This window comes from Platichthys flesus, chromosome 20 (genome assembly GCF_949316205.1).
Source record: "Platichthys flesus chromosome 20, fPlaFle2.1, whole genome shotgun sequence".
NCBI classification, from domain to species: Eukaryota; Metazoa; Chordata; class Actinopteri; order Pleuronectiformes; family Pleuronectidae; genus Platichthys; species Platichthys flesus.
The window spans coordinates 16,459,589-16,486,844 of record NC_084964.1 but is presented as its reverse complement, the minus strand read 5'-3'; the positions used below and the strand labels follow the sequence as shown (position 1 = coordinate 16,486,844).

The following is a 27,256-nucleotide window of genomic DNA, read 5'->3' as shown; positions in this document are numbered from 1 at the left end:
CCACCTGTTGCCGGAGCAGAGACATAATAGAATGACCAACTTAGGAAAAGGTGGCAGTGAGAATACTTACATTTAGCACTTGACATGGTCAGGTCGGGACTTGTGGTTTGAGACACTGCTTTGGTGGTTGTAGCTTCTGGTCCTTCAGTAGCAAGACCAGTAGCAGCGGTGGTTGTAATAAGAGGAGGTGGGAGACCAGGACAGGTGTAGCTGCTGTCAGCATCCAGTCCACTGGAGGTGAACTTGACGAATCCGGGCCTATCAGAGCGGATGATGGAGTTGATCCAGGACTGGTAACGGGACACTCTGGAGTAAACTCCTGGCAGATTGGGCCGAGCACAACCAAGACCAAAACTAACCACTCCAGACTGGACCCAGACGGAGCCCTGTTTGTTCACCATTGGACCTCCTGAGTCTCCCTGAGGACAAAATGAGGACATGACTGAGGATTTCACAAAATCCTCAACACACTGACCGACAAGTGACAAATCAATAAAAGAGGCTCACCTGACATGAGTCTTTGCCTCCTGCCAGAACACCAGCACAAATCATGTTGTCTGTGATTGAACCGACTCCATTGAGACAGTTACACTGTCTGTTGCCCAAAACTGGAACCTCCACTTCTTGTAGAGTTTCAGGGAACGATAATGACACTGAGAGGCCAACAAGAAAGAGACACAATTCATATATCCACCTACAGTTAATATAACACTTAGACAACACTCTTTGTCAGCAACAAGCAGACTCACCTCCCTCCTTGACGTTGCCCCAGCCAGTGACCCAGCTATCTGTACCGCTGTTGAACACACTGTCACTGGCTGACAGACACACAGGTCTGATGTAGTCACTGAATTTCACTGGTGACGAGAGTCTGAGTAGAGCAATGTCGTTGTTGCTGCTGTCGCTGTCATAGTTTGGATGCAAAATGATTGTGGCAACACTTCTAGACTCTTCGTTTGGGTTTGTGCCCTGCAGGTTGTGACGGCCGAGAGAAACTTTCAAGCCTGACGTACTTGTGCTAAAATAATAGAAATAAGGGTCAGTATTAAGAAGAAAATCACAGTGGAACCACAGACTGGAACACACACAAATGCATCCTCTATTATAGACTAGTAACCCACCTGGAGAAGCAGTGAGCAGCAGTCATCACCCACTCTCTGTTAATGAGGGAGCCACCACAAAAATGGCCGCCAAACATCTGCAGACTAATCTGCCAAGGCCAACTTCCAGGTGGAGCATCTTCTCCTCCAACTATCTTGGTGCTCAGGGGAGTCATGCCACACACTGCAAACAACAGAGCAAAGAAAGTGGAGCTCAAACTAACGTGACTGACCCATAGAATAAATTCAGAGAGTTTCATGAAAGTACATGCGACTGAAAGAAGTACCAACAAGATAAACAGAGTATTTGTTTAGATGATAACCTAATTACTGCACTGTAGATGTATGCCTCCACTGACCAGTGCAGTTTCACCACCTGTTGCCGGAGCAGAGACATAATAGAATGACCAATTTAGGAAAAGGTGGCAGTGAGAATACTTACATTTAGCACTTGACATGGTCAGGTCGGGACTCATGGTTTGAGACACTGCTTTGGTGGTTGTAGCTTCTGGACCTTCAGTAGCAAGACCAGTAGCAGCGGTGGTTGTAATAAGAGGAGGTGGGAGACCAGGACAGGTGTAGCTGCTGTCAGCATCCAGTCCACTGGAGGTGAACTTGACGAATCCGGGCCTATCAGAGCGGATGATGGAGTTGATCCAGGACTGGTAACGGGACACTCTGGAGTAAACTCCTGGCAGATTGGGCCGAGCACAACCAAGGCCAAAACTAACCACTCCAGACTGGACCCAGACGGAGCCCTGTTTGTTCACCATTGGACCTCCTGAGTCTCCCTGAGGACAAAATGAGGACACGACTGAGGATTTCACAAAGTCCTCAACACACTGACCGACAAGTTACAAATCAATAAAAGAGGCTCACCTGACATGAGTCTTTGCCTCCTGCCAGAACACCAGCACAAATCATGTTGTCTGTGATTGAACCGACTCCATTGAGACAGTTACACTGTCTGTTGCCCAAAACTGGAACCTCCACTTCTTGTAGAGTTTCAGGGAACGATAATGACACTGAGAGGCCAACAAGAAAGAGACACAATTCATATATCCACCTACAGTTAATATAACACTTAGACAACACTCTTTGTCAGCAACAAGCAGACTCACCTCCCTCCTTGACGTTGCCCCAGCCAGTGACCCAGCTATCTGTACCGCTGTTGAACACACTGTCACTGGCTGACAGACACACAGGTCTGATGTAGTCACTGAATTTCACTGGTGACGAGAGTCTGAGTAGAGCAATGTCGTTGTTGCTGCTGTCGCTGTCATAGTTTGGATGCAAAATGATTGTGGCAACACTTCTAGACTCTTCGTTTGGGTTGGTGCCCTGCAGGTTCTGACGGCCGAGAGAAACTTTCAAGCCCGACGTACTTGTGCTAAAATAATAGAAATAAGGGTCAGTATTAAGAAGAAAATCACAGTGGAACCACAGACTGGAACACACACAAATGCATCCTCTATTATAGACTAGTTACCCACCTGGAGAAGCAGTGAGCAGCAGTCATCACCCACTCTCTGTTAATGAGGGAGCCACCACAAAAATGGCCGCCAAACATCTGCAGACTAATCTGCCAAGGCCAACTTCCAGGTGGAGCATCTTCTCCTCCAACTATCTTGGTGCTCAGGGGAGTCATGCCACACACTGCAAACAACAGAGCAAAGAAAGTGGAGCTCAAACTAACGTGACTGACCCATAGAATAAATTCAGAGAGTTTCATGAAAGTACATGCGACTGAAAGAAGTACCAACAAGATAAACAGAGTATTTGTTTAGATGATAACCTAATTACTGCACTGTAGATGTATGCCTCCACTGACCAGTGCAGTTTCACCACCTGTTGCCGGAGCAGAGACATAATAGAATGACCAATTTAGGAAAAGGTGGCAGTGAGAATACTTACATTTAGCACTTGACATGGTCAGGTCGGGACTCATGGTTTGAGACACTGCTTTGGTGGTTGTAGCTTCTGGACCTTCAGTAGCAAGACCAGTAGCAGCGGTGGTTGTAATAAGAGGAGATGGGAGACCAGGACAGGTGTAGCTGCTGTCAGCATCCAGTCCACTGGAGGTGAACTTGACGAATCCGGGCCTATCAGAGCGGATGATGGAGTTGATCCAGGACTGGTAACGGGACACTCTGGAGTAAACTCCTGGCAGATTGGGCCGAGCACAACCAAGGCCAAAACTAACCACTCCAGACTGGACCCAGACGGAGCCCTGTTTGTTCACCATTGGACCTCCTGAGTCTCCCTGAGGACAAAATGAGGACACGACTGAGGATTTCACAAAGTCCTCAACACACTGACCGACAAGTTACAAATCAATAAAAGAGGCTCACCTGACATGAGTCTTTGCCTCCTGCCAGAACACCAGCACAAATCATGTTGTCTGTGATTGAACCGACTCCATTGAGACAGTTACACTGTCTGTTGCCCAAAACTGGAACCTCCACTTCTTGTAGAGTTTCAGGGAACGATAATGACACTGAGAGGCCAACAAGAAAGAGACACAATTCATATATCCACCTACAGTTAATATAACACTTAGACAACACTCTTTGTCAGCAACAAGCAGACTCACCTCCCTCCTTGACGTTGCCCCAGCCAGTGACCCAGCTATCTGTACCGCTGTTGAACACACTGTCACTGGCTGACAGACACACAGGTCTGATGTAGACACTGAATTTCACTGGTGAAGAGAGTCTGAGTAGAGCAATGTCGTTGTTGCTGCTGTCGCTGTCATAGTTTGGATGCAAAATGATTGTGGCAACACTTCTAGACTCTTCGTTTGGGTTTGTGCCCTGCAGGTTCTGACGGCCGAGAGACACTTTCAAGCCCGACGTACTTGTGCTACAATAATAGAAATAAGGGTCAGTATTAAGAAGAAAATCACAGTGGAACCAGAGACTGGAACACACACAAATGCATCCTCTATTATAGACTAGTTACCCACCTGGAGAAGCAGTGAGCAGCAGTCATCACCCACTCTCTGTTAATGAGGGAGCCACCACAAAAATGGCCGCCAAACATCTGCAGACTAATCTGCCAAGGCCAACTTCCAGGTGGAGCATCTTCTCCTCCAACTATCTTGGTGCTCAGGGGAGTCATGCCACACACTGCAAACAACAGAGCAAAGAAAGTGGAGCTCAAACTAACGTGACTGACCCATAGAATAAATTCAGAGAGTTTCATGAAAGTACATGCGACTGAAAGAAGTACCAACAAGATAAACAGAGTATTTGTTTAGATGATAACCTAATTACTGCACTGTAGATGTATGCCTCCACTGACCAGTGCAGTTTCACCACCTGTTGCCGGAGCAGAGACATAGTAGAATGACCAATTTAGGAAAAGGTGGCAGTGAGAATACTTACATTTAGCACTTGACATGGTCAGGTCGGGACTCATGGTTTGAGACACTGCTTTGGTGGTTGTAGCTTCTGGACCTTCAGTAGCAAGACCAGTAGCAGCGGTGGTTGTAATAAGAGGAGATGGGAGACCAGGACAGGTGTAGCTGCTGTCAGCATCCAGTCCACTGGAGGTGAACTTGACGAATCCGGGCCTATCAGAGCGGATGATGGAGTTGATCCAGGACTGGTAACGGGACACTCTGGAGTAAACTCCTGGCAGATTGGGCCGAGCACAACCAAGACCAAAACTAACCACTCCAGACTGGACCCAGACGGAGCCCTGTTTGTTCACCATTGGACCTCCTGAGTCTCCCTGAGGACAAAATGAGGACACGACTGAGGATTTCACAAAGTCCTCAACACACTGACCGACAAGTTACAAATCAATAAAAGAGGCTCACCTGACATGAGTCTTTGCCTCCTGCCAGAACACCAGCACAAATCATGTTGTCTGTGATTGAACCGACTCCATTGAGACAGTTACACTGTCTGTTGCCCAAAACTGGAACCTCCACTTCTTGTAGAGTTTCAGGGAACGATAATGACACTGAGAGGCCAACAAGAAAGAGACACAATTCAAATATCCACCTACAGTTAATATAACACTTAGACAACACTCTTTGTCAGCAACAATCAGACTCACCTCCCTCCTTGACGTTGCCCCAGCCAGTGACCCAGCTATCTGTACCGCTGTTGAACACACTGTCACTGGCTGACAGACACACAGGTCTGATGTAGTCACTGATTTTCACTGGTGACGAGAGTCTGAGTAGAGCAATGTCGTTGTTGCTGCTGTCGCTGTCATAGTTTGGATGCAAAATGATTGTGGCAACACTTCTAGACTCTTCGTTTGGGTTTGTGCCCTGCAGGTTCTGACGGCCGAGAGACACTTTCAAGCCCGACGTACTTGTGCTACAATAATAGAAATAAGGGTCAGTATTAAGAAGAAAATCACAGTGGAACCACAGACTGGAACACACACAAATGCATCCTCTATTATAGACTAGTTACCCACCTGGAGAAGCAGTGAGCAGCAGTCATCACCCACTCTCTGTTAATGAGGGAGCCACCACAAAAATGGCCGCCAAACATCTGCAGACTAATCTGCCAAGGCCAACTTCCAGGTGGAGCATCTTCTCCTCCAACTATCTTGGTGCTCAGGGGAGTCATGCCACACACTGCAAACAACAGAGCAAAGAAAGTGGAGCTCAAACTAACGTGACTGACCCATAGAATAAATTCAGAGAGTTTCATGAAAGTACATGCGACTGAAAGAAGTACCAACAAGATAAACAGAGTATTTGTTTAGATGATAACCTAATTACTGCACTGTAGATGTATGCCTCCACTGACCAGTGCAGTTTCACCACCTGTTGCCGGAGCAGAGACATAATAGAATGACCAACTTAGGAAAAGGTGGCAGTGAGAATACTTACATTTAGCACTTGACATGGTCAGGTCGGGACTCGTGGTTTGAGACACTGCTTTGGTGGTTGTAGCTTCTGGTCCTTCAGTAGCAAGACCAGTAGCAGCGGTGGTTGTAATAAGAGGAGGTGGGAGACCAGGACAGGTGTAGCTGCTGTCAGCATCCAGTCCACTGGAGGTGAACTTGACGAATCCGGGCCTATCAGAGCGGATGATGGAGTTGATCCAGGACTGGTAACGGGACACTCTGGAGTAAACTCCTGGCAGATTGGGCCGAGCACAACCAAGACCAAAACTAACCACTCCAGACTGGACCCAGACGGAGCCCTGTTTGTTCACCATTGGACCTCCTGAGTCTCCCTGAGGACAAAATGAGGACACGACTGAGGATTTCACAAAGTCCTCAACACACTGACCGACAAGTTACAAATCAATAAAAGAGGCTCACCTGACATGAGTCTTTGCCTCCTGCCAGAACACCAGCACAAATCATGTTGTCTGTGATTGAACCGACTCCATTGAGACAGTTACACTGTCTGTTGCCCAAAACTGGAACCTCCACTTCTTGTAGAGTTTCAGGGAACGATAATGACACTGAGAGGCCAACAAGAAAGAGACACAATTCATATATCCACCTACAGTTAATATAACACTTAGACAACACTCTTTGTCAGCAACAAGCAGACTCACCTCCCTCCTTGACGTTGCCCCAGCCAGTGACCCAGCTATCTGTACCGCTGTTGAACACACTGTCACTGGCTGACAGACACACAGGTCTGATGTAGTCACTGAATTTCACTGGTGACGAGAGTCTGAGTAGAGCAATGTCGTTGTTGCTGCTGTCGCTGTCATAGTTTGGATGCAAAATGATTGTGGCAACACTTCTAGACTCTTCGTTTGGGTTTGTGCCCTGCAGGTTCTGACGGCCGAGAGACACTTTCAAGCCCGACGTACTTGTGCTACAATAATAGAAATAAGGGTCAGTATTAAGAAGAAAATCACAGTGGAACCAGAGACTGGAACACACACAAATGCATCCTCTATTATAGACTAGTTACCCACCTGGAGAAGCAGTGAGCAGCAGTCATCACCCACTCTCTGTTAATGAGGGAGCCACCACAAAAATGGCCGCCAAACATCTGCAGACTAATCTGCCAAGGCCAACTTCCAGGTGGAGCATCTTCTCCTCCAACTATCTTGGTGCTCAGGGGAGTCATGCCACACACTGCAAACAACAGAGCAAAGAAAGTGGAGCTCAAACTAACGTGACTGACCCATAGAATAAATTCAGAGAGTTTCATGAAAGTACATGCGACTGAAAGAAGTACCAACAAGATAAACAGAGTATTTGTTTAGATGATAACCTAATTACTGCACTGTAGATGTATGCCTCCACTGACCAGTGCAGTTTCACCACCTGTTGCCGGAGCAGAGACATAGTAGAATGACCAATTTAGGAAAAGGTGGCAGTGAGAATACTTACATTTAGCACTTGACATGGTCAGGTCGGGACTCATGGTTTGAGACACTGCTTTGGTGGTTGTAGCTTCTGGACCTTCAGTAGCAAGACCAGTAGCAGCGGTGGTTGTAATAAGAGGAGATGGGAGACCAGGACAGGTGTAGCTGCTGTCAGCATCCAGTCCACTGGAGGTGAACTTGACGAATCCGGGCCTATCAGAGCGGATGATGGAGTTGATCCAGGACTGGTAACGGGACACTCTGGAGTAAACTCCTGGCAGATTGGGCCGAGCACAACCAAGACCAAAACTAACCACTCCAGACTGGACCCAGACGGAGCCCTGTTTGTTCACCATTGGACCTCCTGAGTCTCCCTGAGGACAAAATGAGGACACGACTGAGGATTTCACAAAGTCCTCAACACACTGACCGACAAGTTACAAATCAATAAAAGAGGCTCACCTGACATGAGTCTTTGCCTCCTGCCAGAACACCAGCACAAATCATGTTGTCTGTGATTGAACCGACTCCATTGAGACAGTTACACTGTCTGTTGCCCAAAACTGGAACCTCCACTTCTTGTAGAGTTTCAGGGAACGATAATGACACTGAGAGGCCAACAAGAAAGAGACACAATTCAAATATCCACCTACAGTTAATATAACACTTAGACAACACTCTTTGTCAGCAACAATCAGACTCACCTCCCTCCTTGACGTTGCCCCAGCCAGTGACCCAGCTATCTGTACCGCTGTTGAACACACTGTCACTGGCTGACAGACACACAGGTCTGATGTAGTCACTGATTTTCACTGGTGACGAGAGTCTGAGTAGAGCAATGTCGTTGTTGCTGCTGTCGCTGTCATAGTTTGGATGCAAAATGATTGTGGCAACACTTCTAGACTCTTCGTTTGGGTTTGTGCCCTGCAGGTTCTGACGGCCGAGAGACACTTTCAAGCCCGACGTACTTGTGCTACAATAATAGAAATAAGGGTCAGTATTAAGAAGAAAATCACAGTGGAACCACAGACTGGAACACACACAAATGCATCCTCTATTATAGACTAGTTACCCACCTGGAGAAGCAGTGAGCAGCAGTCATCACCCACTCTCTGTTAATGAGGGAGCCACCACAAAAATGGCCGCCAAACATCTGCAGACTAATCTGCCAAGGCCAACTTCCAGGTGGAGCATCTTCTCCTCCAACTATCTTGGTGCTCAGGGGAGTCATGCCACACACTGCAAACAACAGAGCAAAGAAAGTGGAGCTCAAACTAACGTGACTGACCCATAGAATAAATTCAGAGAGTTTCATGAAAGTACATGCGACTGAAAGAAGTACCAACAAGATAAACAGAGTATTTGTTTAGATGATAACCTAATTACTGCACTGTAGATGTATGCCTCCACTGACCAGTGCAGTTTCACCACCTGTTGCCGGAGCAGAGACATAATAGAATGACCAACTTAGGAAAAGGTGGCAGTGAGAATACTTACATTTAGCACTTGACATGGTCAGGTCGGGACTTGTGGTTTGAGACACTGCTTTGGTGGTTGTAGCTTCTGGTCCTTCAGTAGCAAGACCAGTAGCAGCGGTGGTTGTAATAAGAGGAGGTGGGAGACCAGGACAGGTGTAGCTGCTGTCAGCATCCAGTCCACTGGAGGTGAACTTGACGAATCCGGGCCTATCAGAGCGGATGATGGAGTTGATCCAGGACTGGTAACGGGACACTCTGGAGTAAACTCCTGGCAGATTGGGCCGAGCACAACCAAGACCAAAACTAACCACTCCAGACTGGACCCAGACGGAGCCCTGTTTGTTCACCATTGGACCTCCTGAGTCTCCCTGAGGACAAAATGAGGACACGACTGAGGATTTCACAAAGTCCTCAACACACTGACCGACAAGTTACAAATCAATAAAAGAGGCTCACCTGACATGAGTCTTTGCCTCCTGCCAGAACACCAGCACAAATCATGTTGTCTGTGATTGAACCGACTCCATTGAGACAGTTACACTGTCTGTTGCCCAAAACTGGAACCTCCACTTCTTGTAGAGTTTCAGGGAACGATAATGACACTGAGAGGCCAACAAGAAAGAGACACAATTCATATATCCACCTACAGTTAATATAACACTTAGACAACACTCTTTGTCAGCAACAAGCAGACTCACCTCCCTCCTTGACGTTGCCCCAGCCAGTGACCCAGCTATCTGTACCGCTGTTGAACACACTGTCACTGGCTGACAGACACACAGGTCTGATGTAGTCACTGAATTTCACTGGTGACGAGAGTCTGAGTAGAGCAATGTCGTTGTTGCTGCTGTCGCTGTCATAGTTTGGATGCAAAATGATTGTGGCAACACTTCTAGACTCTTCGTTTGGGTTGGTGCCCTGCAGGTTCTGACGGCCGAGAGAAACTTTCAAGCCCGACGTACTTGTGCTAAAATAATAGAAATAAGGGTCAGTATTAAGAAGAAAATCACAGTGGAACCACAGACTGGAACACACACAAATGCATCCTCTATTATAGACTAGTTACCCACCTGGAGAAGCAGTGAGCAGCAGTCATCACCCACTCTCTGTTAATGAGGGAGCCACCACAAAAATGGCCGCCAAACATCTGCAGACTAATCTGCCAAGGCCAACTTCCAGGTGGAGCATCTTCTCCTCCAACTATCTTGGTGCTCAGGGGAGTCATGCCACACACTGCAAACAACAGAGCAAAGAAAGTGGAGCTCAAACTAACGTGACTGACCCATAGAATAAATTCAGAGAGTTTCATGAAAGTACATGCGACTGAAAGAAGTACCAACAAGATAAACAGAGTATTTGTTTAGATGATAACCTAATTACTGCACTGTAGATGTATGCCTCCACTGACCAGTGCAGTTTCACCACCTGTTGCCGGAGCAGAGACATAATAGAATGACCAATTTAGGAAAAGGTGGCAGTGAGAATACTTACATTTAGCACTTGACATGGTCAGGTCGGGACTCATGGTTTGAGACACTGCTTTGGTGGTTGTAGCTTCTGGACCTTCAGTAGCAAGACCAGTAGCAGCGGTGGTTGTAATAAGAGGAGATGGGAGACCAGGACAGGTGTAGCTGCTGTCAGCATCCAGTCCACTGGAGGTGAACTTGACGAATCCGGGCCTATCAGAGCGGATGATGGAGTTGATCCAGGACTGGTAACGGGACACTCTGGAGTAAACTCCTGGCAGATTGGGCCGAGCACAACCAAGGCCAAAACTAACCACTCCAGACTGGACCCAGACGGAGCCCTGTTTGTTCACCATTGGACCTCCTGAGTCTCCCTGAGGACAAAATGAGGACACGACTGAGGATTTCACAAAGTCCTCAACACACTGACCGACAAGTTACAAATCAATAAAAGAGGCTCACCTGACATGAGTCTTTGCCTCCTGCCAGAACACCAGCACAAATCATGTTGTCTGTGATTGAACCGACTCCATTGAGACAGTTACACTGTCTGTTGCCCAAAACTGGAACCTCCACTTCTTGTAGAGTTTCAGGGAACGATAATGACACTGAGAGGCCAACAAGAAAGAGACACAATTCATATATCCACCTACAGTTAATATAACACTTAGACAACACTCTTTGTCAGCAACAAGCAGACTCACCTCCCTCCTTGACGTTGCCCCAGCCAGTGACCCAGCTATCTGTACCGCTGTTGAACACACTGTCACTGGCTGACAGACACACAGGTCTGATGTAGTCACTGAATTTCACTGGTGAAGAGAGTCTGAGTAGAGCAATGTCGTTGTTGCTGCTGTCGCTGTCATAGTTTGGATGCAAAATGATTGTGGCAACACTTCTAGACTCTTCGTTTGGGTTTGTGCCCTGCAGGTTCTGACGGCCGAGAGACACTTTCAAGCCCGACGTACTTGTGCTACAATAATAGAAATAAGGGTCAGTATTAAGAAGAAAATCACAGTGGAACCAGAGACTGGAACACACACAAATGCATCCTCTATTATAGACTAGTTACCCACCTGGAGAAGCAGTGAGCAGCAGTCATCACCCACTCTCTGTTAATGAGGGAGCCACCACAAAAATGGCCGCCAAACATCTGCAGACTAATCTGCCAAGGCCAACTTCCAGGTGGAGCATCTTCTCCTCCAACTATCTTGGTGCTCAGGGGAGTCATGCCACACACTGCAAACAACAGAGCAAAGAAAGTGGAGCTCAAACTAACGTGACTGACCCATAGAATAAATTCAGAGAGTTTCATGAAAGTACATGCGACTGAAAGAAGTACCAACAAGATAAACAGAGTATTTGTTTAGATGATAACCTAATTACTGCACTGTAGATGTATGCCTCCACTGACCAGTGCAGTTTCACCACCTGTTGCCGGAGCAGAGACATAGTAGAATGACCAATTTAGGAAAAGGTGGCAGTGAGAATACTTACATTTAGCACTTGACATGGTCAGGTCGGGACTCATGGTTTGAGACACTGCTTTGGTGGTTGTAGCTTCTGGACCTTCAGTAGCAAGACCAGTAGCAGCGGTGGTTGTAATAAGAGGAGATGGGAGACCAGGACAGGTGTAGCTGCTGTCAGCATCCAGTCCACTGGAGGTGAACTTGACGAATCCGGGCCTATCAGAGCGGATGATGGAGTTGATCCAGGACTGGTAACGGGACACTCTGGAGTAAACTCCTGGCAGATTGGGCCGAGCACAACCAAGACCAAAACTAACCACTCCAGACTGGACCCAGACGGAGCCCTGTTTGTTCACCATTGGACCTCCTGAGTCTCCCTGAGGACAAAATGAGGACACGACTGAGGATTTCACAAAGTCCTCAACACACTGACCGACAAGTTACAAATCAATAAAAGAGGCTCACCTGACATGAGTCTTTGCCTCCTGCCAGAACACCAGCACAAATCATGTTGTCTGTGATTGAACCGACTCCATTGAGACAGTTACACTGTCTGTTGCCCAAAACTGGAACCTCCACTTCTTGTAGAGTTTCAGGGAACGATAATGACACTGAGAGGCCAACAAGAAAGAGACACAATTCAAATATCCACCTACAGTTAATATAACACTTAGACAACACTCTTTGTCAGCAACAATCAGACTCACCTCCCTCCTTGACGTTGCCCCAGCCAGTGACCCAGCTATCTGTACCGCTGTTGAACACACTGTCACTGGCTGACAGACACACAGGTCTGATGTAGTCACTGAATTTCACTGGTGACGAGAGTCTGAGTAGAGCAATGTCGTTGTTGCTGCTGTCGCTGTCATAGTTTGGATGCAAAATGATTGTGGCAACACTTCTAGACTCTTCGTTTGGGTTTGTGCCCTGCAGGTTCTGACGGCCGAGAGACACTTTCAAGCCCGACGTACTTGTGCTACAATAATAGAAATAAGGGTCAGTATTAAGAAGAAAATCACAGTGGAACCACAGACTGGAACACACACAAATGCATCCTCTATTATAGACTAGTTACCCACCTGGAGAAGCAGTGAGCAGCAGTCATCACCCACTCTCTGTTAATGAGGGAGCCACCACAAAAATGGCCGCCAAACATCTGCAGACTAATCTGCCAAGGCCAACTTCCAGGTGGAGCATCTTCTCCTCCAACTATCTTGGTGCTCAGGGGAGTCATGCCACACACTGCAAACAACAGAGCAAAGAAAGTGGAGCTCAAACTAACGTGACTGACCCATAGAATAAATTCAGAGAGTTTCATGAAAGTACATGCGACTGAAAGAAGTACCAACAAGATAAACAGAGTATTTGTTTAGATGATAACCTAATTACTGCACTGTAGATGTATGCCTCCACTGACCAGTGCAGTTTCACCACCTGTTGCCGGAGCAGAGACATAATAGAATGACCAACTTAGGAAAAGGTGGCAGTGAGAATACTTACATTTAGCACTTGACATGGTCAGGTCGGGACTTGTGGTTTGAGACACTGCTTTGGTGGTTGTAGCTTCTGGTCCTTCAGTAGCAAGACCAGTAGCAGCGGTGGTTGTAATAAGAGGAGGTGGGAGACCAGGACAGGTGTAGCTGCTGTCAGCATCCAGTCCACTGGAGGTGAACTTGACGAATCCGGGCCTATCAGAGCGGATGATGGAGTTGATCCAGGACTGGTAACGGGACACTCTGGAGTAAACTCCTGGCAGATTGGGCCGAGCACAACCAAGACCAAAACTAACCACTCCAGACTGGACCCAGACGGAGCCCTGTTTGTTCACCATTGGACCTCCTGAGTCTCCCTGAGGACAAAATGAGGACACGACTGAGGATTTCACAAAGTCCTCAACACACTGACCGACAAGTTACAAATCAATAAAAGAGGCTCACCTGACATGAGTCTTTGCCTCCTGCCAGAACACCAGCACAAATCATGTTGTCTGTGATTGAACCGACTCCATTGAGACAGTTACACTGTCTGTTGCCCAAAACTGGAACCTCCACTTCTTGTAGAGTTTCAGGGAACGATAATGACACTGAGAGGCCAACAAGAAAGAGACACAATTCATATATCCACCTACAGTTAATATAACACTTAGACAACACTCTTTGTCAGCAACAAGCAGACTCACCTCCCTCCTTGACGTTGCCCCAGCCAGTGACCCAGCTATCTGTACCGCTGTTGAACACACTGTCACTGGCTGACAGACACACAGGTCTGATGTAGTCACTGAATTTCACTGGTGACGAGAGTCTGAGTAGAGCAATGTCGTTGTTGCTGCTGTCGCTGTCATAGTTTGGATGCAAAATGATTGTGGCAACACTTCTAGACTCTTCGTTTGGGTTGGTGCCCTGCAGGTTCTGACGGCCGAGAGAAACTTTCAAGCCCGACGTACTTGTGCTAAAATAATAGAAATAAGGGTCAGTATTAAGAAGAAAATCACAGTGGAACCACAGACTGGAACACACACAAATGCATCCTCTATTATAGACTAGTTACCCACCTGGAGAAGCAGTGAGCAGCAGTCATCACCCACTCTCTGTTAATGAGGGAGCCACCACAAAAATGGCCGCCAAACATCTGCAGACTAATCTGCCAAGGCCAACTTCCAGGTGGAGCATCTTCTCCTCCAACTATCTTGGTGCTCAGGGGAGTCATGCCACACACTGCAAACAACAGAGCAAAGAAAGTGGAGCTCAAACTAACGTGACTGACCCATAGAATAAATTCAGAGAGTTTCATGAAAGTACATGCGACTGAAAGAAGTACCAACAAGATAAACAGAGTATTTGTTTAGATGATAACCTAATTACTGCACTGTAGATGTATGCCTCCACTGACCAGTGCAGTTTCACCACCTGTTGCCGGAGCAGAGACATAATAGAATGACCAATTTAGGAAAAGGTGGCAGTGAGAATACTTACATTTAGCACTTGACATGGTCAGGTCGGGACTCATGGTTTGAGACACTGCTTTGGTGGTTGTAGCTTCTGGACCTTCAGTAGCAAGACCAGTAGCAGCGGTGGTTGTAATAAGAGGAGATGGGAGACCAGGACAGGTGTAGCTGCTGTCAGCATCCAGTCCACTGGAGGTGAACTTGACGAATCCGGGCCTATCAGAGCGGATGATGGAGTTGATCCAGGACTGGTAACGGGACACTCTGGAGTAAACTCCTGGCAGATTGGGCCGAGCACAACCAAGGCCAAAACTAACCACTCCAGACTGGACCCAGACGGAGCCCTGTTTGTTCACCATTGGACCTCCTGAGTCTCCCTGAGGACAAAATGAGGACACGACTGAGGATTTCACAAAGTCCTCAACACACTGACCGACAAGTTACAAATCAATAAAAGAGGCTCACCTGACATGAGTCTTTGCCTCCTGCCAGAACACCAGCACAAATCATGTTGTCTGTGATTGAACCGACTCCATTGAGACAGTTACACTGTCTGTTGCCCAAAACTGGAACCTCCACTTCTTGTAGAGTTTCAGGGAACGATAATGACACTGAGAGGCCAACAAGAAAGAGACACAATTCAAATATCCACCTACAGTTAATATAACACTTAGACAACACTCTTTGTCAGCAACAATCAGACTCACCTCCCTCCTTGACGTTGCCCCAGCCAGTGACCCAGCTATCTGTACCGCTGTTGAACACACTGTCACTGGCTGACAGACACACAGGTCTGATGTAGTCACTGAATTTCACTGGTGACGAGAGTCTGAGTAGAGCAATGTCGTTGTTGCTGCTGTCGCTGTCATAGTTTGGATGCAAAATGATTGTGGCAACACTTCTAGACTCTTCGTTTGGGTTTGTGCCCTGCAGGTTCTGACGGCCGAGAGACACTTTCAAGCCCGACGTACTTGTGCTACAATAATAGAAATAAGGGTCAGTATTAAGAAGAAAATCACAGTGGAACCACAGACTGGAACACACACAAATGCATCCTCTATTATAGACTAGTTACCCACCTGGAGAAGCAGTGAGCAGCAGTCATCACCCACTCTCTGTTAATGAGGGAGCCACCACAAAAATGGCCGCCAAACATCTGCAGACTAATCTGCCAAGGCCAACTTCCAGGTGGAGCATCTTCTCCTCCAACTATCTTGGTGCTCAGGGGAGTCATGCCACACACTGCAAACAACAGAGCAAAGAAAGTGGAGCTCAAACTAACGTGACTGACCCATAGAATAAATTCAGAGAGTTTCATGAAAGTACATGCGACTGAAAGAAGTACCAACAAGATAAACAGAGTATTTGTTTAGATGATAACCTAATTACTGCACTGTAGATGTATGCCTCCACTGACCAGTGCAGTTTCACCACCTGTTGCCGGAGCAGAGACATAATAGAATGACCAACTTAGGAAAAGGTGGCAGTGAGAATACTTACATTTAGCACTTGACATGGTCAGGTCGGGACTTGTGGTTTGAGACACTGCTTTGGTGGTTGTAGCTTCTGGTCCTTCAGTAGCAAGACCAGTAGCAGCGGTGGTTGTAATAAGAGGAGGTGGGAGACCAGGACAGGTGTAGCTGCTGTCAGCATCCAGTCCACTGGAGGTGAACTTGACGAATCCGGGCCTATCAGAGCGGATGATGGAGTTGATCCAGGACTGGTAACGGGACACTCTGGAGTAAACTCCTGGCAGATTGGGCCGAGCACAACCAAGGCCAAAACTAACCACTCCAGACTGGACCCAGACGGAGCCCTGTTTGTTCACCATTGGACCTCCTGAGTCTCCCTGAGGACAAAATGAGGACACGACTGAGGATTTCACAAAGTCCTCAACACACTGACCGACAAGTTACAAATCAATAAAAGAGGCTCACCTGACATGAGTCTTTGCCTCCTGCCAGAACACCAGCACAAATCATGTTGTCTGTGATTGAACCGACTCCATTGAGACAGTTACACTGTCTGTTGCCCAAAACTGGAACCTCCACTTCTTGTAGAGTTTCAGGGAACGATAATGACACTGAGAGGCCAACAAGAAAGAGACACAATTCATATATCCACCTACAGTTAATATAACACTTAGACAACACTCTTTGTCAGCAACAAGCAGACTCACCTCCCTCCTTGACGTTGCCCCAGCCAGTGACCCAGCTATCTGTACCGCTGTTGAACACACTGTCACTGGCTGACAGACACACAGGTCTGATGTAGTCACTGAATTTCACTGGTGACGAGAGTCTGAGTAGAGCAATGTCGTTGTTGCTGCTGTCGCTGTCATAGTTTGGATGCAAAATGATTGTGGCAACACTTCTAGACTCTTCGTTTGGGTTGGTGCCCTGCAGGTTCTGACGGCCGAGAGAAACTTTCAAGCCCGACGTACTTGTGCTAAAATAATAGAAATAAGGGTCAGTATTAAGAAGAAAATCACAGTGGAACCACAGACTGGAACACACACAAATGCATCCTCTATTATAGACTAGTTACCCACCTGGAGAAGCAGTGAGCAGCAGTCATCACCCACTCTCTGTTAATGAGGGAGCCACCACAAAAATGGCCGCCAAACATCTGCAGACTAATCTGCCAAGGCCAACTTCCAGGTGGAGCATCTTCTCCTCCAACTATCTTGGTGCTCAGGGGAGTCATGCCACACACTGCAAACAACAGAGCAAAGAAAGTGGAGCTCAAACTAACGTGACTGACCCATAGAATAAATTCAGAGAGTTTCATGAAAGTACATGCGACTGAAAGAAGTACCAACAAGATAAACAGAGTATTTGTTTAGATGATAACCTAATTACTGCACTGTAGATGTATGCCTCCACTGACCAGTGCAGTTTCACCACCTGTTGCCGGAGCAGAGACATAATAGAATGACCAATTTAGGAAAAGGTGGCAGTGAGAATACTTACATTTAGCACTTGACATGGTCAGGTCGGGACTCATGGTTTGAGACACTGCTTTGGTGGTTGTAGCTTCTGGACCTTCAGTAGCAAGACCAGTAGCAGCGGTGGTTGTAATAAGAGGAGATGGGAGACCAGGACAGGTGTAGCTGCTGTCAGCATCCAGTCCACTGGAGGTGAACTTGACGAATCCGGGCCTATCAGAGCGGATGATGGAGTTGATCCAGGACTGGTAACGGGACACTCTGGAGTAAACTCCTGGCAGATTGGGCCGAGCACAACCAAGGCCAAAACTAACCACTCCAGACTGGACCCAGACGGAGCCCTGTTTGTTCACCATTGGACCTCCTGAGTCTCCCTGAGGACAAAATGAGGACACGACTGAGGATTTCACAAAGTCCTCAACACACTGACCGACAAGTTACAAATCAATAAAAGAGGCTCACCTGACATGAGTCTTTGCCTCCTGCCAGAACACCAGCACAAATCATGTTGTCTGTGATTGAACCGACTCCATTGAGACAGTTACACTGTCTGTTGCCCAAAACTGGAACCTCCACTTCTTGTAGAGTTTCAGGGAACGATAATGACACTGAGAGGCCAACAAGAAAGAGACACAATTCATATATCCACCTACAGTTAATATAACACTTAGACAACACTCTTTGTCAGCAACAAGCAGACTCACCTCCCTCCTTGACGTTGCCCCAGCCAGTGACCCAGCTATCTGTACCGCTGTTGAACACACTGTCACTGGCTGACAGACACACAGGTCTGATGTAGTCACTGAATTTCACTGGTGAAGAGAGTCTGAGTAGAGCAATGTCGTTGTTGCTGCTGTCGCTGTCATAGTTTGGATGCAAAATGATTGTGGCAACACTTCTAGACTCTTCGTTTGGGTTTGTGCCCTGCAGGTTCTGACGGCCGAGAGACACTTTCAAGCCCGACGTACTTGTGCTACAATAATAGAAATAAGGGTCAGTATTAAGAAGAAAATCACAGTGGAACCAGAGACTGGAACACACACAAATGCATCCTCTATTATAGACTAGTTACCCACCTGGAGAAGCAGTGAGCAGCAGTCATCACCCACTCTCTGTTAATGAGGGAGCCACCACAAAAATGGCCGCCAAACATCTGCAGACTAATCTGCCAAGGCCAACTTCCAGGTGGAGCATCTTCTCCTCCAACTATCTTGGTGCTCAGGGGAGTCATGCCACACACTGCAAACAACAGAGCAAAGAAAGTGAAGCTCAAACTAACGTGACTGACCCATAGAATAAATTCAGAGAGTTTCATGAAAGTACATGCGACTAAAAGAAGTACCAACAAGATAAACAGAGTATTTGTTTAGATGATAACCTAATTACTGCACTGTAGATGTATGCCTCCACTGACCAGTGCAGTTTCACCACCTGTTGCCGGAGCAGAGACATAATAGAATGACCAATTTAGGAAAAGGTGGCAGTGAGAATACTTACATTTAGCACTTGACATGGTCAGGTCGGGACTCATGGTTTGAGACACTGCTTTGGTGGTTGTAGCTTCTGGACCTTCAGTAGCAAGACCAGTAGCAGCGGTGGTTGTAATAAGAGGAGGTGGGAGACCAGGACAGGTGTAGCTGCTGTCAGCATCCAGTCCACTGGAGGTGAACTTGATGAATCCGGGCCTATCAGAGCGGATGATGGAGTTGATCCAGGACTGGTAACGGGACACTCTGGAGTAAACTCCTGGCAGATTGGGCCGAGCACAACCAAGGCCAAAACTAACCACTCCAGACTGGACCCAGACGGAGCCCTGTTTGTTCACCATTGGACCTCCTGAGTCTCCCTGAGGACAAAATGAGGACACGACTGAGGATTTCACAAAGTCCTCAACACACTGACCGACAAGTTACAAATCAATAAAAGAGGCTCACCTGACATGAGTCTTTGCCTCCTGCCAGAACACCAGCACAAATCATGTTGTCTGTGATTGAACCGACTCCATTGAGACAGTTACACTGTCTGTTGCCCAAAACTGGAACCTCCACTTCTTGTAGAGGTTCAGGGAACGATAATGACACTGAGAGGCCAACAAGAAAGAGACACAATTCAAATATCCACCTACAGTTGATATAACACTTAGACAACACTCTTTGTCAGCAACAAGCAGACTCACCTCCCTCCTTGACGTTGCCCCAGCCAGTGACCCAGCTATCTGTACCGCTGTTGAACACACTGTCACTGGCTGACAGACACACAGGTCTGATGTAGTCACTGAATTTCACTGGTGACGAGAGTCTGAGTAGAGCAATGTCGTTGTTGCTGCTGTCGCTGTCATAGTTTGGATGCAAAATGATTGTGGCAACACTTCTAGACTCTTCGTTTGGGTTTGTGCCCTGCAGGTTCTGACGGCCGAGAGACACTTTCAAGCCCGACGTACTTGTGCTACAATAATAGAAATAAGGGTCAGTATTAAGAAGAAAATCACAGTGGAACCACAGACTGGAACACACACAAATGCATCCTCTATTATAGACTAGTTACCCACCTGGAGAAGCAGTGAGCAGCAGTCATCACCCACTCTCTGTTAATGAGGGAGCCACCACAAAAATGGCCGCCAAACATCTGCAGACTAATCTGCCAAGGCCAACTTCCAGGTGGAGCATCTTCTCCTCCAACTATCTTGGTGCTCAGGGGAGTCATGCCACACACTGCAAACAACAGAGCAAAGAAAGTGGAGCTCAAACTAACGTGACTGACCCATAGAATAAATTCAGAGAGTTTCATGAAAGTACATGCGACTGAAAGAAGTACCAACAAGATAAACAGAGTATTTGTTTAGATGATAACCTAATTACTGCACTGTAGATGTATGCCTCCACTGACCAGTGCAGTTTCACTACCTGTTGCCGGAGCAGAGACATAATAGAATGACCAACTTAGGAAAAGGTGGCAGTGAGAATACTTACATTTAGCACTTGACATGGTCAGGTCGGGACTCGTGGTTTGAGACACTGCTTGGGTGGTTGTAGCTTCTGGTCCTTCAGTAGCAGGACCAGTAGCAGCAGTGGTTGTAATAAGAGGAGATGGGAGACCAGGACAGATGTAGCTGCTGTCAGCATCCGGTCCACTGGAGGTGAACTTGACGAATCCGGGCCTATCAGAGCGGATGATGGAGTTGATCCAGGACTGGTAACGGGACACTCTGGAGTAAACTCCTGGCAGATTGGGCCGAGCACAACCAAGACCAAAACTAACCACTCCAGACTGGACCCAGACGGAGCCCTGTTTGTTCACCATTGGACCTCCTGAGTCTCCCTGAGGACAAAATGAGGACACGACTGAGGAGTTCACAAAGTCCTCAACACACTGACCGACAAGTTACAAATCAATAAAAGAGGCTCACCTGACATGAGTCTTTGCCTCCTGCCAGAACACCAGCACAAATCATGTTGTCTGTGATTGTACCGATTCCATTGAGACAGTTACACTGTCTGTTGCCCAAAACTGGAACCTCCACTTCTTGTAGAGTTCCAGGGAACGATAATGACACTGAGAGGCCAACAAGAAGAGACACAATTCATACATCCACCTACAGTTAATATAACACTTAGACAACACTCTTTGTCAGCAACAAGCAGACTCACCTCCCTCCTTGACGTTGCCCCAGCCAGTGACCCAGCTATCTGTACCGCTGTTGAACACACTGTCACTGGCTGACAGACACACAGGTCGGATGTAGTCAGTGAGATTCACTGGTGACGAGAGTCTGAGTAGAGCAATGTCGTTGTTGCTGCTGTCGCTGTCATAGTTTGGATGCAAAATGATTGTGGCAACACTTCTAGACTCTTCGTTTGGGTTTGTGCCCTGCAGGTTCTGACGGCCGAGAGACACTTTCAAGCCTGACGTACTTGTGCTGAAATAATAGAAATAAGGGTCAGTATTAAGAAGAAAATCACAGCGTAACCACAGACTGGAACACACACAAATGCATCCTCTATTATAGACTAGTTACCCACCTTGAGAAGCAGTGAGCAGCAGTCATCACCCACTCTCTGTTAATGAGGGAGCCACCACAAAAATGGCCGCCAAACACCTGCAAACTGATCTGCCAAGGCCAACTTCCAGGTGGAGCATCTTCTCCTCCAACTATCCTGGTGTTCAGGGGAGTGATGCCACATACTGGAAAGAAGAAAATTCCAAAATTTTTACTGTTATCTTTTTAATTGCCAGGATGATTGGAATCATGTTAAGATTAAAAAAAATTCTGATCTTACCATCCAGCTGAGCATGTAACTCTAGAGACGACAAAACAAATTGGTTAATCACAGATATATGTGATGTTTCGTAAAATATAAGCTCAACTTTAGATACAATTCCCTATTGTTAAAAAGACAGTTCTCCTCTGGAATTTATTTTAACCATTATACACCTTTTTGGTTTGCACATTTAATTCATAAATTACTTATTGTATTGGCTTTATTACTGGTATTAATGGTTAATCAAGCACTTATTCTAATAAGAGTAACTCATTGACGATAAATCAACAAATTAAAAAAATCTTAAAGGTTGTCCTTTTCTTTAGGCCAATACAGCAAAAAGTAATTTAATTTGAATGTATTCAGTCATCTCCATTTATGGATCAAATAAAACGTTAACAAAGAATATAACAATTTACATTTGCACTTTACTGAAGATGCTTGAAATAGACTAAAAGTATAGACTTTGTTTCATACTTTCATAATTTAGGATGTAAGTAATATACAGCCCCTACCCCAGTGTTTTACATCATGCTAGTTTGAGTTAATAAAATTACTTGGGTGAATTTGATTTAATTAAAAAATGTAACGCAAACACTTTTTAAAGTAATGAGGACTTTTACCTGCTCAAGATTCCATTTCGGCTTCAAGTTGAGTTTGAGACTCTGCTATTGTGCAATATTTTATCTATCAAATATTTATTTATATCATATGATGTTTAACATTTTATTGCTTTAGTGTTTTTCATTCTGTATTTTCAAATTATTTTATTTTTATATTTTTTAAGCCTTTGACTTGACTTGATCATGTGTTAATTCAAGTACAGTGTCAAATTAGTTATTTCAGCATTAATAGATAAATTGGCACGGAAAGAATATTTCTAAATAATTTACAGATTAAAACAATTATTTGGAAACTATTACATTTTGTTTCCTTGCTGACATCTGACATCTGATATCTGGTTAATTTGTTATAACAAGGGCACATCATTTCTCAATTGTTAACTTTAGCTAAGCTTAATAATTAATTTAAAGTTGTACTTGGTCCTCATCTAACATCACTGTGCTGAAAATACACAGCGGTTATTCCCATATGAGACCATTTTTCCAAACTAAATCAGAACAGATTCAGGTCACTTTAAAGTTACTTCAGGTCACCTTGGGTAGTTTAGTGTGTGCTATTGTTTATTTCTACATATGTCTACTATACTTGATAACATTTTCCCAGCATTTACCCATTAACAAAGAAGTTTTTCTCAATTCAGTGTGACTCACCTGTGGAGAAAAGGCTGGTCAGAGTGACCGCGCAGATCCATCTCACCAAAGCCATCGTTTGAGTGCACGGCTCTTGCTCGTTTCTCTATTTAAGCTTGGTTTTATCAGTCAGTGACGGGGAGGTGTGCCCCTCCCACATGACACCCTTCTTCACTGTCAACAAGAAACTGTTTCCTCCTTCCTTCTCATTCATTCTTGTAGAAAAACATTTAAAACAACCCAGCTATGTAAGTTCAGGGGCCACTGCCCCCATTAGAAAGAAGAATTAAAGGAGATGTGCAACATGGACACAATTAAATGAAGTAAACATATATAAATAATATTAAGATTTTGTTGTGATCAAACATATGATTAGTGGATTAATTGCTACATTTGTCCCTATCTCAATCTATACACAGCTTGGATTTACTGCATGAATATTGAAACTTAAGGTGAGGACAAACCACCACCTACAGTATCACATGTTTTGCAAACCCAGTGTGAGATCGGGGTAAAAACCCAGACATCTCAAATGCTTAACCAGACAGCAAAAATAATATTTGCCATTCCACAAGATGAGACAGAAGTGTCTGCTGTCACTGTTTGTGTCAGACAATTGTACATTTCAGCACCTCGTGGTAGCACGCACATTACCTGTTGCAATCCTATTGTGTAACCTATGTGATAGATACCTACATTTCTAATCACTGATCAGACATTTCGGCTGAAAACAAAGTGTAAATGACGCAGTTTCAAGTTTAATTAGAATGTCAGGGCGTACGGACACTTGGATGACACCACAGGAGAAGGAAGAAGGGATCTTTTTTTCTTTTTTTGTTCTCCGTTTGAAGAACCAGTCACTTGTTACTTCAGTTGCATTGGAATTTTGGTTGCTAAGTTGTTTACCCCTGAAACTCTGAAAGTTTTTTTTTTAACTCAAACACTTCCCGCACCCCTCCATCGCGTTTTCATGTTTGGCTGAACTTTACCTTTAACCCCAGTCTGCATCACTTTGGACTGTTCAGGGAAGCAGGAGTAACTTGAAAAACAACATGCAAACACAAGGAAAGCCTGCAAAGTCCACTGGGAAAGGCCAGGCACCTCCTTGCAGTGACAGTGCTGACCCCCACACCACATCCACAGTATGAGTTGAATGAAATAATGATACTTTCCCGAATCCATCTATCCATCCAGTATCTCTGCGGCTTGTTAGGGTCGAGGGTGGAGCTGGAGCCTGTCTATCACAGGGACAACAGACAGAGACAAACAACTATTTACACTCACACATATATACGTTCAAAATAGAGTCTCAAATGAACCTAAACCCAATATGTATGTCTTTGGACTGTGCAGAGTACCTGGAGAAAACTCACACACACGCTGGAAGAATGTGCAATTCCACACAGAACCAGGATTTCAAAAAAAAAACCTGCTGAGGTCCACTCATAAATGCTTTAATTTTAATCAAAAATCCTAGCAATCACACATTGGCTGTGAGGTTTATTGGGCAGGAAGCTATAGATCAAGCGTAGGGGTCTGACTCTTCAGCACACGTACGTAACCAGTCAAACAAGCCATTCACACAAATACCTTTCCACGACACAACTCTTCACTGATAAAGACAATACTCTTCTTTCAGTGCCATGTGGGGAAAAACAATACCACAGAGGTAAGAATTCCCTGCTGACAAGTTGGTGACGTTGCAGTGAGAGACATTACTACACTTACATCTTATGACATTTAAAGATTCGGCTTGAACCTTAACTCCTCATCCATCATTCTCTCTATTCTTTGAGTGCAAATATGTATTTTGACAGTGCAGATAAAGACCTATACAAATGTAAAGGTCGGAACGTTATGTAACGTTTCACAACACATGCTGCTGTTTTCTTACTGCACATTTTCTTTGTTCTCAGCGAGGCTGGAGTTAACTTTGTCCCTATACAATGTTCACGTGTGGCAACTTTTATTGAACATTATTTGTGGAAATATCATCAAAACTCTAAACCCCACCCATAAACTGTTCGGGCTGCTGTCATCTGGCCGACGGTACCGCAGCATCCGGGCCCGCACCACCAGGCTCAGAGACAGTTTCATCCCCCAGGCCATGCGACTGTTAAACTCCTCCACTCTGTCATAATTCCACTAACTCTTTACCTTAGCATATTTGCACTATTGCACATATTTGCAGTATTTATTTTGTCTTTAGGTATATCTATATTTAATATATAACTATATTTCATTTTCTATAAAAGGCATTGTTACAAGAGAGCCTGTGACCCAAGCATTTCATTGCCAGCGACTGCTTAATGTAATTATTGTGCATATGACAATAAACTCTTGAATCTTGAATCGAGAAGATTCTTGAACAACAGAAACAACTAAATAACATACAAACAAATGCAGATTAATGCATAACTATACTTCTGCTGTCCTGGGAGTTAATAGCGTAAGTAGATGTCAGCTTCATGATCACGGAATAAAATAGGGGGCCAGATAAGAAGTGACTTTATGGAGGATGCTAAATGTAACATTTACTTATTTACTTAACTCTTGAGCTGACTCCTTATCATTAGTCACATATACCATAAACAAATCTGAAGCCTCTTATACTTAACAGGTTAAGTATAAGAGGCTTAAGTAAACTTAACTGCTTACACAGTAAAGTAAAAGCATACACACCTACGAAGTTCATATCTGCTGCTTGAGACGAGAATCAGTGATGATGTGAGGATGTAAATCTGTTAAACAAGTCGATTGAGTTAGAGTCAGTTACCTGCCGCAGTCTGTGGAAAACTTTCGTGAGGAGAGAATCTCAATGAGGTGGGTTGGTGAAAGAGTAAATAAGTGAGGGCTTGAGATCATGATGTACGATCAGAGAAGGAAGTTAAAATTAGACACAAATGTCATTTTGGTTTTGTTAAGATGATGAATTTGTTGGTTTTTCCTTACGTCTCGTGCTGACACTTGAATCCAAGTGGAATGGGGAGCGCCTTAACCCGTTCTGTTGTAGCTGATGTGAAACAATCTGTTGAGTTCCTCCATTGATCAATTATTTGTTTAGTATTTAAAACACTGGGGAATCGTGAAGCATTGATATCATCGGGGTCCAAGGGAATGTCGTGAAATTTCTTTTTTTCCTTGGCTGTCTGACCCAGATTGACTTTTTCAGCGACAAGAAAAAAAAGCAACAGGCGTCAGAAAATCCGAACCCTGCTTATTGCTGCAGTTATTTTTATCTGTTGTGTCTGTAAATCCACAGTAATGTGCGTTCTTGTGGCTTTACATTTTCTCTTGAAAGCTGCCAAGTGTGGGTTTTCATACCTTGAGCAAATTGTCTGTTGTATACTCGTTAGAGGACAGATTTTATACTACCGAGGGCGTCACTGTGCTGCAGGACTGTGAATCTAGAAAGCAGTGGTGGGATATAACAAAGTTCATTTATTCATGTATCTTTACTTAAGTATATTTGTTTTCAGGCACTTTTTCCCACTTAAATCAGCAAATATCTGTACGTTCTTACAGTGTACTGTTACATGAACGTATTGAAAGAAAATATATGTTATTAACATAATCAATAGTGTGTGTGTGTGTGGGGGGGGGGGTTGTTCCACTGATCAAATAAGAGCAGACAGGTCACATTAGACCGAGCAGCATCACTGCAAGTTACTCTCACTTCCAATACTTACAGTATATTTAAGTACCTACTGTGTAAATGAGAGGTTGATCAAACGGTTTTAAACTTAGGAGAAAGAAAGTGGAGTTTTTGAGGGAGTCCATCAAGATTTCCTTCGCAGCATCATGGGAAAAAGAAGACAAACAGACCCTCAGTTATTTTAAATGAACAGAAATTGACATGTAGCCCCATCTACTGGTACGACTCTGTATTGCTTCACCAACATTTGATTTACTGTACATTAAAGCTTTTTTTAAAGCTTCTGTGGACTTAAATCCCATTTGACAAACAGCACTATTCAAATATACATATGGGTGTGTGTGTGTGTGCGCATCAGCATCACAAAAAATCAAATGAAG

At 45.3% G+C, this 27,256-nt stretch overlaps 1 protein-coding gene across 1 annotated transcript in view; it reads right to left on the bottom strand.

The window, feature by feature from the left end:
- LOC133931827 (uncharacterized) overlaps positions 1-23,297 on the bottom strand; it is a 39,789-nt gene extending 16,492 nt beyond the window's left edge. The window contains 62 exon segments of the mRNA XM_062378774.1: positions 71-467; positions 469-653; positions 750-1,012; positions 1,122-1,284; positions 1,543-1,919; positions 1,951-2,125; positions 2,222-2,484; positions 2,594-2,756; positions 3,087-3,363; positions 3,452-3,597; positions 3,694-3,962; positions 4,066-4,228; positions 4,517-4,877; positions 4,924-5,054; positions 5,154-5,434; positions 5,538-5,700; positions 5,959-6,307; positions 6,396-6,541; positions 6,638-6,906; positions 7,010-7,172; positions 7,461-7,821; positions 7,868-7,998; positions 8,098-8,378; positions 8,482-8,644; positions 8,903-9,279; positions 9,311-9,485; positions 9,582-9,844; positions 9,954-10,116; positions 10,447-10,751; positions 10,783-10,957; positions 11,054-11,316; positions 11,426-11,588; positions 11,919-12,195; positions 12,284-12,429; positions 12,526-12,788; positions 12,898-13,060; positions 13,319-13,695; positions 13,727-13,901; positions 13,998-14,260; positions 14,370-14,532; positions 14,863-15,167; positions 15,199-15,373; positions 15,470-15,732; positions 15,842-16,004; positions 16,293-16,611; positions 16,700-16,845; positions 16,942-17,210; positions 17,314-17,476; positions 17,735-18,111; positions 18,143-18,317; positions 18,414-18,676; positions 18,786-18,948; positions 19,207-19,583; positions 19,615-19,789; positions 19,886-20,148; positions 20,258-20,420; positions 20,679-21,027; positions 21,116-21,261; positions 21,357-21,619; positions 21,729-21,891; positions 21,987-22,007; positions 23,243-23,297. Of these exon segments, the coding sequence (XP_062234758.1) occupies positions 71-467; positions 469-653; positions 750-1,012; positions 1,122-1,284; positions 1,543-1,919; positions 1,951-2,125; positions 2,222-2,484; positions 2,594-2,756; positions 3,087-3,363; positions 3,452-3,597; positions 3,694-3,962; positions 4,066-4,228; positions 4,517-4,877; positions 4,924-5,054; positions 5,154-5,434; positions 5,538-5,700; positions 5,959-6,307; positions 6,396-6,541; positions 6,638-6,906; positions 7,010-7,172; positions 7,461-7,821; positions 7,868-7,998; positions 8,098-8,378; positions 8,482-8,644; positions 8,903-9,279; positions 9,311-9,485; positions 9,582-9,844; positions 9,954-10,116; positions 10,447-10,751; positions 10,783-10,957; positions 11,054-11,316; positions 11,426-11,588; positions 11,919-12,195; positions 12,284-12,429; positions 12,526-12,788; positions 12,898-13,060; positions 13,319-13,695; positions 13,727-13,901; positions 13,998-14,260; positions 14,370-14,532; positions 14,863-15,167; positions 15,199-15,373; positions 15,470-15,732; positions 15,842-16,004; positions 16,293-16,611; positions 16,700-16,845; positions 16,942-17,210; positions 17,314-17,476; positions 17,735-18,111; positions 18,143-18,317; positions 18,414-18,676; positions 18,786-18,948; positions 19,207-19,583; positions 19,615-19,789; positions 19,886-20,148; positions 20,258-20,420; positions 20,679-21,027; positions 21,116-21,261; positions 21,357-21,619; positions 21,729-21,891; positions 21,987-22,007; positions 23,243-23,297 (14,107 nt within the window).
- Positions 23,298-27,256: the final 3,959 nt, after the last annotated feature.